Source organism: Crinia signifera, chromosome 6, assembly GCF_055691185.1.
Source record: "Crinia signifera chromosome 6, ASM5569118v1, whole genome shotgun sequence".
NCBI lineage: Eukaryota > Metazoa > Chordata > Amphibia > Anura > Myobatrachidae > Crinia > Crinia signifera.
In genome coordinates this window covers 228,386,645-228,401,263 of record NC_139222.1, presented here as the reverse complement: position 1 = coordinate 228,401,263, position 14,619 = coordinate 228,386,645, and the positions used below count along the sequence as shown (strand labels likewise).

General features: G+C 47.0%; 1 protein-coding gene across 1 annotated transcript in view; it reads left to right on the top strand.

Moving 5' to 3' along the window:
* The first annotated feature begins 459 nt into the window (after positions 1-459).
* The window catches only part of LOC146009053 (putative lysosomal acid lipase/cholesteryl ester hydrolase), a 56,013-nt gene continuing 41,853 nt past the window's right edge, over positions 460-14,619 (top strand). The window contains exons 1-2 of the mRNA XM_083149054.1: positions 460-614; positions 3,275-3,410. Coding sequence (XP_083005180.1) covers positions 3,282-3,410 — 129 coding nt within the window. The 5' untranslated portion in view covers positions 460-614; positions 3,275-3,281. The remainder of the gene's footprint in view (positions 615-3,274; positions 3,411-14,619) is intronic.

Here is a 14,619-nt window from a genome sequence, read left to right as displayed (position 1 = left end):
CTTCTTCTTGTCATGTCACATGGTGATAATAAAATACCCTATGGGCTGTTTCACACAGTACGGTTCCTGCCGCACGGTGAAATCCCGTACGGCCAGGGAGCCGTGCCGCACTCAGCAGTTGTGAATGGACACTATTGTGTCCATTCACACGGGACGGCCACGGCCCGGCCGCACGGCTGCAGCCGGATCCCCCCACTGGAAGGGACGGCTGCCGGGCTGTGGCCATCCCTGCCATTATAAAATTCTGAGTGCGGCGCGGCTCCCTGACCGTACGGGATTTCACCGTGCGGCAGGAACCGTACTGTGTGAAACAGCCCTCTCTGTCTGTGCTCATGTTGGATCACATGACCTGCTGAGGATGCCTGGACGGGGTTTATGTTACAGAAGTCAGCTGCACTCTGATTGGTACAACATAAGGGTCTGGAAACTACGGAGCCGTGTGATTGGTTACATCAGCTGTGGCTGTCAATAGCATGTAGTGTCAGCCCATCCTCTCCAGGAAGCTGTGTGTGGTGTGACCTGTGTGCTGGTGTACTGATAGGCTGTCTCCGTTTCACAATTGACACAGTCTTTAGTGTGGGCTGCTGGCTGAGTGTGCACTCTCCTTCCTTCTGGTACGTAAACATTTGCTTTTTAAGGACTTTTGCATTTACAGTAGTGAATACGGCAGGCTCTGCAGTTACTGAAATGATTGTGATTTTATCTGCACTCATGATGTGCTGAAAGCTTCTTGGCATATGATACAGTATGTCGCAAGTGTATAACCATATAACCATACATTACTTGCAATGCTAGTCATAATGTATGTGATTTATATGGGATATGTATACTGGGGTGCTTTATAAGTGGGACAAGTGTTTTTAGGCTTACAGGTGGGAGTAATCAGTTGTTTTTGCAATTCTTTTGAAAGTGCATTTGATTGATCCAAACATAAACTTCTACCCTTATGTACCCCAAATTTTATTAGAGAATTTATTTTACATGAAAAAGTTTGTTGTTTTATTCTTCCCTTTTTTTTTATCAGTGTTTTTTTTGGTACTTGTGTAGCTTCACGGCAGCCGCTTACACTACGTTTCAAGCTACGCTAATAGCGTAGCCCAACGGCTGCCTTACTTGTGTAGCTTCACGGCGGCAGCCTAAGCTACGTTATCAGCGTAGGCTGCCACTGTGAAACTACACAAGTAACTACCGTACTGTTGCCGGGAACTGCATCTCTGTCCCCGGCATCTCTGGCAAGCCTAGTCAGCGCCTCTCTCACACCGCCTGTGCCAGCATGACCCCCTCTCTTTGGCAGGGGTTCTGTAGCGCGTGCGTCTCCTTTCCAAAGAGGGGGTGCGGACACAAGTGCGTCTCATTCACAGTGACGGAGGCATTTGCCAGTGCTCCATGTAACATACTGGCAAATGCCTCCATTTGAAACCCCCACTATCCACGACTTTTCAAACCCCCACTATCCACGTCAGCCCGAAGCGTGGCCTGTGCACGCGTTATGCTTCCTCCCGACCTTTTCATACCCCCACTATCCACGTCGGCGTGGATTTGATACCTATATAGTGTGGTGAGTGCAGCGAGCCACCGAGCCCGAAGCGTGGCGAGCGCACGCGTTATGCTTCCTCCCGACCTTTTCATACCCCCACTATCCACGTCGGCGTGGAGTTGATACCTATATAGTGTGGTGAGTGCAGCGAGCCACCTAGCCCGAAGCGTGGCGAGCAGACGCGGATTACATGTAAGGTCATCCGTGTCCCCTCGTGGGGCTCACCACGCTTCGGGCTCAGTGGCTCGCTGCGCTCGCCACACTTTATAAAATCAACTCCACGCCGACGTGGATAGTGGGGGTATGAAAAGGTCGGGTGGACGTGTAACGCGTAACTTCGGGCTGCCGTGGATAGTGGGGGTGTTTCAGGAACACATTCACACCTGCCATATCATACATCTGAGACAGTAATGACGTGTTAACTTGTAACTGGATTTTAGTTTATAATAATAATTACAACAACTTAACACATTACAGTACAATCAGTACTTCTGACTGACTTCGCTGGATCTGACAGGGATGCTTAAGCGGCCGTAGGAACACTATGCTACTTCTGACTGACTACACTAACTACGCTGACCGTGGGAACACTATGCTACACTACTTCTGACTGACTACGCTAACGCTAAAAGTTCCCTTTTTTTTTATTTTATTTTTTATGGATGTTGCAGCCATTTAACACATTTGAAGTCCCTAAAATATTTTTATTCCACCCTCTAATATACTTTGTACTGTCATCCCATTTTGCCATTTTTGGGGTTACCGGCTTATTTCCCTATTTTTACGTGCACGTTTCACTGGATAACACATCACAGGTCAAACGTATGCATGATTTTCTAAAAGGACACATGGAAAAACAATACCATGCATACTCACAGTAACAGGTGTCTTCTTTTTTTTTTATCGGGCCGTAGATTCAATAACTACCCACGATCATTATTGCAGCTAATAGGATATTACCTATAGATATGTAATCCTGTAACTACTATTTAAACTACTAACAATGGCCCTTATTCTGATCGGTGCGGCCGGATCCGAATATGCGGCCAGGACCGTGCGTCCGAAACCCCGCCTTCCATACGGATCGCCAACTCCGTCCGTACGCGGTAAGAAGCTGTCCGAACGGACCGCACGTGTATTTCTCATGGAATACGCCTCCTCCATCTCAGGGAACCTCCCCCATCATTCGATGGTCGCAGACCATCGAATGCAGGACCGAGTGATCCGCCAGCTCCCGCAACCTCAGACCACACGGGCATTTCTCCATGCAAAAGCAGGGATCTGGGCGGGCAGCTGACATCCGGCGATGTCATATGTCATACACGTGCGTCACGACTGCATTACCATACGTACGCCCAGCGTTTGCATGGGAACGCCCATGAAACGCGGGGCGTATGCATATGGTAATGAGCCCAAATAGCCCTTCACGCCCCTCTCCACCCCCTGTTCGGAGTGTTCACATTTCATGCGGCAGTACGCCCCGCTCGCACATGCGCAGAGACGCCTCTGCACATGCGCAGACACAAAACATTGGCGGCACAAACGCACGCGGATATTACCGCACCAACCAGAATAAGGCCCAATATATTTACAATGACTTATCTTTAATTGACAAAGCTTGTCAAAGCTTTTCTTGACATATAGAGAAAATAAATAGTTAACAGTTAAAACGTGACACCTGTCTGAGATTCTATGTCTTCTCCCCATTTAAATTTTCCTTTTTTTTTTTTTTAACAGTCCCACGATGAAGCTATTGGTTGCAGTGACTGTTTTGATCTGTGGTATCACCGCAGAACCATTGTATGTGTCCCAAAACAGTATTGGAGATGGCGATTTTATGTACAGTGCAGATCCTGAGGCCTCGATGAACATTGTAAGTCTTCATTTCTAAACCAAACAACATGTCTTTTTAGAGGTGAAAGTTTCACAGAAATTTTCGGTTTCGTGTGGTCCTTGGCTTTGAGTTTAATGTTAGCACCATGCCTAGAATATACTAAATCATGTTTAAATATAATATGGCTTTCTTCACTAGTAATTAGGAGTTACTTAACGTTTGTATATATATATATATATATATATATATTTATATATATATATATATATATAATGGTGCCAAAGTCTCACTTTGCAATTCTTGCATGGCAAAATAAACACGGTGCGATTTGAACAAAAAAGATCAAATCGTGTCTAGTACAAATCGCACCGTGTTTATTTTGCCATTCTATGCGTGTTCCTGTGTAGTCCATATCGCAAGGCAAAATAGTATACACATCGCATCTTGTCTAGAATCACATGCGATTTGTACTTTTACATATTTAAATTGCATATTGTAGTCTAGTTCAAATCTTATGTAGTCCAAATAGCACAGTGTATAAAGTTCAAGTCACATAGCATACATTGTATTGCTCAAATCCCACCTAGCACACATCTCGCTGTTTGTGGGCACCATAACTTTTGACTGAGCACCTGCTTTTCTTTCTGAAAACCAGAAATGTAATGGGGCCTACACAAGAAGCGATTTTTGCCTAAATCTGAGAGATCTGACTTGATTGCTTTGAAATAAGTGTATTTGTATTGCTTTGAAATTAAGTGTGTATGATCCTGCTGACGGCGCTATCACCTGACTAGATATATATTGCATGCAGTATACATGTAGTCAACGCCCATGTTCTCTCTATTGAGAACGCGGGCAGTGACAGGTCGTTAAGCACACATTGCTGGTGCAGTACTGTGTGCTGAGCGATGCTAGATCACACAGCACAAAGCTCCCATCGCCCCACAAGGGTAAACATTTAAAGGTAAATATTACGTATTTGTAGTAGTAATTGAGTTTTCTTTCTTCTTATTTATTTATTACCAATGCTTCTTTGGAAACAACATAAAGTTAACACATTTACAAAGCATTCATAGGATGTTATACAACCACTTATTTTACTATATGGTCGCCCACAATTGCTTTTATATGACTTTTGACGTTAATTTGGTAAATTTCTCCAAATGTTTTTTCTAATAAACTACAATCCCTGTACAGTATTTTTTTGCTAAATGTGGTTCTAATTTTTAATTTCTATGTTCTAAATACCAAGATACAAAGTGACTTATTTACTAACATGGGGGTTCTTCTAGAAGGGGCTGAATAAGTAAATATCCCTTCTTTAATCGAACTCTCAGTTTGGTAAATAAACCCCAAAGTCTTTATATAGGCCAGGATACTAATTAAGGCATGCGATGGGACCGATTTGAGGCTTTTCCCGGGCAGAGTGTACAATTTCTATATAACATTATAATGGCATGCGATGCGACGCGATTTTAATGTTAAATGCCCAGTTAGACCCGATTTTTAATTGTATCCCCACCCTGATGGGTAATAAGTATGTTAAATGCCTCCACCCCACTATCAACGCCAACCCGAAGCGTGGCGAGCCCGCGAGGGACGGCGGTACGCGTCCTCCGACCTTTTGATACCCCCACTATCCACGTCGGCGTGGAGTTGATTTTATATAGTGTGGCGAGCCACCGAGCCTGAAGCGTGGCGAGGGGACCCGCATAACAAGTATTACGCGTCCCCTCGCGGGGCTCTCTCCCGCATCCCCTCGCCACACTATATAAAATCAACTCCACGCTGACGTGGATAGTGGGGGTATGAAAAGGTCGGAGGACGCGTACCGCCGCCCCTCGCGGGCTCACTGCGCTCGCCACGCTTTGGGTTGGCGTTGATAGTGGGGTGCTGTTAAAAATGGGGGGGCCATTTCACATAGTCATTACCCATCAGGGTGGGTGTACAATCTAAAATCGGGTCTGGGGGGCATTTAACATAGGAATTTTTCATCTGGGTGGATGTGCGACTTAAAATCGGAATCACATGCGATGCGATGTGACCCGATTTTTGGTTGTACAATGACCTGCGATGGAAATCGGGGGCGCTGTGATAATACACAAGTACCATATTTTTTTTAATTGATCATTACAGCAAATAGTGACTTATTTGGTACAAACTTTGAAAATATGATATTGCCAAGACTGGAAGTAAGTCTAAAGGCCCTTCTACATCTAACTGCTGATTCCTCACACCGATGGATCTGTTGATCATTGGCCAGTGATTGGTGATCCGTTGAGTAATCTGGGACATTAGCATGTTTAATAATCCTGATTCACCGACGCGGGAAATGGAGGGTTGGAACATTGCAGTCATTTCTCACTGATCTATGGAGAACTTAACGGTCAGGTAATTGGGAATATTAAACATGTTTACCTGATCCCAAACAATTTGGTGGGGATTGACAAAATCAGAGATTTGTAACATATTTAATTTCCGCGACTCCCCAATGGATCGCCGGTCATCACTGGTCACTGATCACTGATGTTCTGTTCGGGGAATCAGCACCTAGATGTGTGGGTGCTTAGTGGATAACTTCTTTGTGTTTCTTTTGAAGGATATATAGCCATTAATAATTCATAGGAGTCAATGTGATTATAGTGAATTTTAACCTAAAAAAATGTGTTCCCATTGAGTTGTTACAGTACAGTAGTAAAGTCATTCTTACATCTGTCACCAGCTATCTACTGGAAAACATGCAAATGTGAGGGATAATTTAACCCAGTGTGGAATTTTTATAGGAAGAGTTTAAATAGACAGTGTCTGTGTGAGCACAGCACATGGTACACATATGTGGGAGTCTTGTGATCAGAGAATAGCTCATTTTGCAATGGGGAAGTTAAGAGAAAACAAAAAACCACACCACCAAACGGTCTGTTCCACATTATACATACAGGCATTTGTTTCATATCATTGTATGCTATTCACAAAAAGTCAGAATATTGAAATGCATGTGTCTGTATGCACTGAGGTCCATAGCAGTTTGTAGTAGGACCACCGTCCTGAAGCCCCGCTCTGCTGTTCTAAGCATTTGCTGTAATCACCTTGTATGGAGCGCCACTGTTTATGCGTTACTCCTGGCACTTGCACAGGAGAGTTGAAGACCAGCTTGGGAGGGTGGTCTGGCATCGTTGGGTGCTCCTCACCTCTAGAAGCAGATAACCAGTAGTGGTGGTAGCTTTGCTACTGTTTAAATAAATGCACACTCACTTGTCCTTGTTCCTGGTTAGTGTCTCCCTATGCTGGTTACACACTATACAATCTACTGTGTCATTCAATATTACATCCTGAGCCAGATCAGGATGACCATCATAGTGTGTTAGTGTTCCTTCTAGGAACTACTGAGGGCAGGGTGCCGCTGCACGGGGGCAACATAAAGGGGGCGGACCGGGCCCGCCGACGCCACTGTTTTGGGCGGTCCTGGGCCGCCAGCGTCACAAAAGGGGCGTGCCCGGGCTGCGCCGTGACGAAAAGGGGGCAGGCCCAGCTGCCCCGAAGCTTCTGCACTGCCGGGGAAGCGCCGGGCACCACTATCTACAGCGGCGCCGGGCTTCACCGGTCACACCAGAGACAGGCTGTTTTAGTGGGGCGCTGCCAGAGGGGCATTTTGCCCTTTAAAAATCCGGCAGGCGCATCTAGCGGGAACACTAGTGTGTCATTCATTGCAACCTCCCATCTGATGTGCTGCACTTCACATGGGATGATATGTGTTGTGAGTACAATTATTATTTATTTATTAGCGGTTTACAGTATTATATAGCGCACATATTACGCAGCGCTTTACAGAGTGTATTTCAACACTCACATCAGTCCCTGCCCCAGTGGAGCTTACAATCTATATTCCCTACCACATGTACACGCACACACAGACATTCTAGGGTTCATATTTTTTGGAGGCCAATTAACCTACCAGTATATTTTTGGATTGTAGGAGGAAACCACACAATGGCCCTTATTCTGATTGAGTCGGTCGGCTGCGTTTGTGGACGGCTGGCCGATGTTTTGTGTGTGAGCATGTGCAGTGGCGCTTCTGCGCATGTGCGATCGCCTCCTATGGAAAACGCTTATACGGAACCATTCAAGCAGGGGGTGGAGAGGGACGAGAAGGGCTGTTTGGGCTCATTACCATGTGCGTACACCTCACGTTTCATGGGCGTTCCCATGAAAATGCTGGGCGTGCCTATGGTAATTCGGCCATGACGCACATGCGGGGGGCAGACAGCTGACCTAGCCGGATGTCAGCTGGCCGCCCATATCCTGCTTTCACACGGATAACTGTCCGAGTGGTCTGGAGCACTCGTGGCTGCCTGACCGCTCAGTCCATCATTCAATGGTCGGCGACCATCAGAGGATGGGGGAGGTTCCCACAGGCCAGCGAGTGGGTGTTCACATGAAACCACTCGCGGTCCATTCGCTTGGCATCCTACCACATTCGGACGGCATGAGCGATAGGTGGGGTTAAGAACACTCCATGCCCGTCTGAAATACACAACTGTCCGACTCAATCTGAATGAACTTTGAAGTTTGGCACTATTCTACTTGATGATTGCATAGTGTGTACACAAGTTCCTCTGACCCCATATATTGTGCTGCCATTCAGAAGATTACATAGTGTTTGTACTATATGGTGTGTTCTAGGATTAGTGCAATAGAAACCATTACATATGAAAATAAAGTTGGGAAATAGCTTATCTAAAGTCTGGATGACAAATGCTTACAGCAAGGATGTCTTCTGTACTTTGTACCTTCTAATGGAATGAAGTCATGTGTTTGGTTGCCAGCTGCATAAAGAGCGATGACATATGCAGGTTTTGACAAATGTCTTGTTAGGGAGGTGAGGGTTAGGCTGTGAGGGTGACCATTTGGGTAAGGCACAAAGGGAGCTACAGACAATTGAGTCAAACAACATTTGGAGCTAATCTGTGGTCTTGATTTGACCATTTGCCTGGTTATGTCACCTGTGATGTGACAGGAGCCAGCAGTACTGCAGTGACCTTGCTGCCCTGGCTTTAGAGTAGAAGATCTGTTTTGTGCAGGTGCTGAGCAGGATCTCCCCTGGCTCCCAGGACCCCATGCAGTGATGCATTCATCTGTGATGGACGTCATTGCTGGAATCATGCCCCAGAATGCTGTGCGACCAATGCAGGGAGAGATATTTAGTTCCTCTCCGAGCACAATTTGTTTGAGATTAGCTGCAGCAGGAGGAAATGATCAGATCATCATGATCATCTGCATGTGGGAAAGGGGTGGAGGGTATATGCCCATGGGGATGGGTGGGTAACCCTCTGGGGTGGAGCTGGCAATAGTGGGGGAGGGTTAAAATAAAGATAATTAATGCTGGAGGGGGTGAAAAAATAATAAAAACAAAAACACACAGGGTAGGGAGGGGGGAGGGGTGCGCAGATAAGCAGCTTTGGTACTTGTTTCCTAGCACGGCCACAACGATCATAATCACGGTCATCGGGGGTAAAATCGGGGCCATCGCGGGCATCGCATGCGCAAAAAAAATCGGGTGCGATGGGCCAGGCGCGATGCCCGCGATTTCCCCATAGAGAACAATGTTAAATGCCTCAATTTACCCGTGATGACCACGATTTCCCATAGGAAACAATGTGAAATGGCTCAATTTACCCAAATTATCATAGGAACAATGGTAAATGGGCCAAAAACACCCCTGAACATTGAAATGTCCCCCCAAAAGTAGTTTACGCCACCACGTGATCAACGTGAACCCGAAGCGTGGCGAGCGCAGCGAGCCCGCGAGGGGCGGCGGTACGCGTCCTCCGACCTTTTCATACCCCTACTATCCACTAGGGCGTGGAGTTGAGAATAGAATAGTGTGGCGAGCGCAGCGAGGGGACGCGGATACCTGCGAAGGGACGCGTTTACCTGTGAAGGTATCCGCGTCCCCTCGCGGGGCTCGCTGCGCTCCGGGCTCGGTGGCTCGCTGCGCTCGCCACACTATTCTATTCTCACTCCACGCCCTAGTGGATAGTGGGGGTATGAAAAGGTCGGAGGACGCGTACCGCCGCCCCTCGCGGACTCGCTGCGCTCGCCACGCTTCGGGTTCACGTTCATCGCGGGGTGGCGTGAACTACTTTTGGGGGGACATTTCACTGGTCAGGGGGGTTTTTTGGGCTTTCTGGCCCATTTACCATTCTTCCCTATGATAATTTGGGTAAATTGACCCATTTAACATTATTTCCTATGGGAAATCGGGGTCATCGCGGGTGGACCATTTAAGCATTTTTAGGCGCACACGACGCGACCGACCCGATTTTTCAATGCATTTCAATGGAAAAATCGGGGGCATCGCGTCGGTCGCGTCGCAGGCCACTAAAATTACCCCCGATGGCCAAGATTTGTGGCCGTGCTAGGAAACAAGTACCGCAGCTTTTTACATGGGGAGAGGTTGGTAATTGAAACATGGAATGTTCGTTTTCGAGTAAGGGGGGTACTGATATTAGGATTTAAGACCATTGGGGATCTTTTCCAATGGGCAGGTGGAAGTTATTTTTTATGGGTGGTGCAGAACGCCCCATTGAAATATATAGATAGATAATGAAAATAATTTTAAACTTTATTAACTAATAAATAACATGACAATTTCTGATTGGTTGTGTTCGGAAAAGAATCATCAGTTAGAATCATCAGTATGGGTCATTACTAAGGAATCATCAGTATGGGTCATTAGGTAGACCAAACAAAGGTCCACATGCATTAGGTCAACCACTGACAGGCCATGGGTCGACTCATGAAAAAAGTTGACATGGCTTTTAGGTCATTAGATCGAGACAATCATTAGGTTGACATTGGCTGGAAGGCTGGCAGTCAAAGGTCGATATGGGTTTTTCACCTTTTTTTTGTCCCGCATGTCAACACTGGAAAATTGCACCGCGTTCCCTTGTGCCCGCCATGCTTCGGGCTCCGCGCCTCCCTGCGCTCGGTACACTATTCTATTTTCCCCCAACGTGCTAATGGATGGTAGGGCATGAAATACCTCCTGTCAGTTGGGAAAAAAAGGGAGAAAACCATGTCAACCTTTTGACTGCTGACCTAAGGCCTGTCCACCTTCAGTGGTCGACCTATTGGCCATATACTGTTTAAACAGAAATGAGGCATTCTGCAGTCTGACTTGTAGTTCTCAGCATTCGATGATTCCTACTGGTATTATTGTTTGTTTGTGTGTGTGTGTGAGGAATAATATTGCGTGAGAAAGGGAAAATATGGTACTTGTTTCCTAGCACGGTGCCCGTCGGGTCCCATCACATACCATAACTTAAGGTATGCGATGGGACCAGACAGACCCGATTTTCGGGTTTTAAAGACCTTCCCATACAATTTAAAAATCGGTGGCATCGAATGCCATTACAATGGCATGCGATGCGACCGACCCGATTTTACATTGTACCCAATGTTAAATGCCCCCCCATACCCGATTTTTTATTGTATACCCACATGATGGTTAATTATTATGTCAAATGCCCCCCCCCTTGTTAACGCAATGCCGCGATAAACGTCAACCCGAAGCGTTGCAAGCGCAGCGGTACGCGTCCTCCGACCTTTTCATACCCCCACTATCCACATCGGCGTGGAGTGGATTTTATAGTGTGGCGAGCGCACGTTTAATACTTCACATGTATTCCACGTCCCCTCGCGGGGCTCGCTGCGCTCGCCATGCTTCGGGCTCGGTGGCTTGCTGCGCTCGTCACACTATATAAAATCAATTCCACGGCGACGTGGATAGTGGGGGTATGAAAAGGTCGGAGGACACGTGACGCTGCGCTCGCCACTCTTCGGGTTGGCATTGATCGTGGTGTGGCGTTAACAGGGGGGGGGGGGGCATTTTACATAGTAATTACCCATCAGGGTGGGTATACAATAAAAAATTGGGTGTGGGGGGGGGGGAATTTAACATTGTAATCAGCCATCAGGGTGGCTGTACAATTAAAAATCGGGTCGATTTGGTCGCATGCGATTGACCCGATTTTTCCGACCCGATTCCATACAATAGAAATCGGTTGCGCCGTGCTAGGAAACAAGTACCGAAAATAGTTATAGAACTAAGTTGTTGCTTTGTTCTTTTTTAAAACAATCTGCAGAGGAAAAATGTGTTGGGCATATTCACTAATGCAATAGAGAAATAATAGCTGGAAACTGGTTGTTATTGGCAACGTTACTGCTTGTCATTGTAGAAGCTGTAGTACATTTTGGGCAGTAATTTTGCAACCCCAGCCTGTAAAATTACAGTTAGGAGCTGATTGGTTGCTCTTTATCACTGGCCACCTCATCACTGCACTAGGCTTAATATATCTTCCCCTCTGTCTCTCTGCTGGAGTCATTGCTCTCATTAGCAGTGATCGTGCTGTGCGTGAAAATAAAATAAAAATTGGGGTCCTACTCCACTGTTTATTGGTCCCATTGTATATACTGGGGGGTAAAGGTCACATAGCAGCCAGGATGGTGCTGGAGGCAGTTAGGATAGAGAGTGTTCAGGGCAAGCTTCAGTTGGTATGGAAACAGAGAGAAGTTTATATAAGCTGAGGGTAGAGGGGAATAGCAGCTTTAAAGTACTGGAAGACAAAGGGTTTAGGGGCAGGCAATGCGAGGGGGAGGTAGAAAGCAAATGGTGCAGTACTGGGGAGGGGTTTAGGATCAAGCAATACTTGGTAGAGATGGGCAAAACGGATCTTTTCGCGGACCCGGGTCGACCTGGGTCGGTCAGTGAAAAGATCTAGATCCTTTGGGCGGCTCTGCGGCTCAGTTTGTGTAAAAAAGACAGTTATTTATGGTTTGAGTTAGTGTACCATACCTCCCAACATGACCCTTTCCAGGAGGGACACAATGCTCTGTTTCTGGACTTCCCTCTTAATGTTTGATTGTTATTACCTGTGTGGAAACACCTTTCTTATCCATTTACCTGTTTAGAACAGGTAATAGCAATCATTCGTTAAGAGGGAAGTCCAGAAACAGAGCAAAGTCGTAGGTCAGAGATGGGGAACCTTTGGCCCTCCAGCTGTTGTTGGACTACACATCCCAGCATGCCCTGCTACAATTTGCTATTTGGCCATGATAACACTGTTGCAGGGAATGCTGGGATGTGTAGTCCAACAACAGCTGGGGCCAAAGGTTCTCTAACCCTGACCTAGGTGGTGCACTTAACATAGATAGTCGTTTGGTCGACTGATCTAGGTCGACATTAGGTCAACAACACTAGATCGACATGCTGAAAGGTCGACGTGGAACAAGATCGACATGGTTATAGGTCAACATGAGGAAGGTCGACAGGTCATAAGGTCGACATGGGGATTTTCACTGTTTTTTGAGCCGACATGTGCCGACAGGCGGTATTTCATGCCCTACCTTCCACTAGGGCATGGAGTGAGATTATAATAGTGTGGCGAGCGAAGTGAGACACTGTGCCCAAAGCATTGCGAGCGATGCGAGGGTCCGATTCTCACTTCCAACTGTGTCCATGTCAACTGTGTTGACATTCGGGTCAAAAAACAGCGAAAACCCCATGTCGACCTTATGACCTTCCTCATGTCATCCTAACGTCCATGTCTACCTTTTCCCATGTCAACCTTTTCCCATGTCGACCTTTCTGCATGTCGACCTAGTGACTGTCTGACCAACGCTTGTCTGACGAACAATCCAGTTCCCAGGACCTGGGTAGAAGTCCCGTGTAAAGGGACACGGCGTGTCCCATTTACACTGCCGCTGACAGGGGTCTGACCTGCTGAAGACCCGGGGTTTTGCAGCGGTGTAAAAGGGGTATTAATTTGCTCGTTGCCAAGGGAGACTAAATTTGCTCATTGCCGAGCCCCCCCTCCCCCCCCCAAATGAAAGTTAAAAGAAGGCCCCCTCCCCCTCCAAATTAAAGTTAAATGTACTACACAGCCCAGCAAACAGAGATCTAGTAAAAAAAAAAAAACACATGTGCACTGCCTAATTTATGTCTGTGTGTCTGTGTGTTCATACTTCTACTACACACCTTTCTGTGATACTACTGGTGAACTCAGGTGAAGCAATCTTGAAATGCCTGCCAGTGCCAATGCCTCTGCTCTGCTTAGTCTGCTGTTGATGTGTAGTCACCAGACCTCCCTCAGGGCTTCCAGATTCAGAAGAATCTAGATCTGCACGTGACACAGCAGCAGCAGCAGCAGCACAAGCAGCCAATTAGAAGAAAATATCTCAGCTGCCAAAGGGGGCAGTGCTGAGCTCAAGCAATGCAATGTGCATTGTATTGTATGTAATGGTAAGCGAAACCGATCCGGATCACCATTTTGGGATCGGCGGATCGCTCGTTCTTTTGATGGATCCGTTCAAAAGAACCGGATCGTTCGCGAACGACACATCTCTAATACTTGGGGGGGGGGGGGGGTAGGGAAAAGGGTCAGTATAGCAGCTGAGGCAGTACAAGGGAGGTCACAGGTTGCAGTTGCTGCAGTGATTACCTTCTTTCTGTCTCTTAACAGCCATATGTAGAGCTTTAGACCCGGCCTGTCCTGGTGTCTGCATCCCTGGTCTCCTGCATACAGAGAGCTGGCTGAAGTACTTGGAGTACAGGCTGCTAGAGGGGCCTAGTACCACATACAATGCTGTGCTGGAGGAGCCAGGAAAGTCCCAAGGTGCAATTACATGCAGCCGCGGGTCTTCCCTCACAAAGACGTTTCGCCAGGCTGTGGGCTCAGCAATCACCAGTGGCTGCTGGTGTTTAGGAGACAGCGGAGGTCAGCAGGGCAACAGCAATACGGCCACTCTACAAGCAGCACTGCTGATCAGCTACACCCGCTTTAAGGCCCACACACACTGGGTGATTTTGAGCTGAAAGCAGCTCAGTTTTGTCATTTGAGCTGCTTTCAGCTCAAATACCACCAAGTGTGTATGGGGCAACGATGAGTGCATATGCCTGCTCCCGCATCATCGCCAGTGGCCGCCATTCATCTGCTGGTATTACAAGCATATGAGCGATGGGGTGGTCAGCTTTCCATAGCGTCCTGCTATGGAAAGTTGTTCACCCCTTTACAAAATCGCTTGGGAGGGAAAAAATCGCTCAGTGGGAATTAACTGTTTTCTTTTTTTCCCATCATTGTTGTCCATACACACTGGGCAAAATCGCCCAGTGTATATGGACCTTTAGAGTGCTAGATTTAAATTTCAGAGTGGGCTGCTGGCAGCATTGAAGGAGGAACAGTGGTCTCAA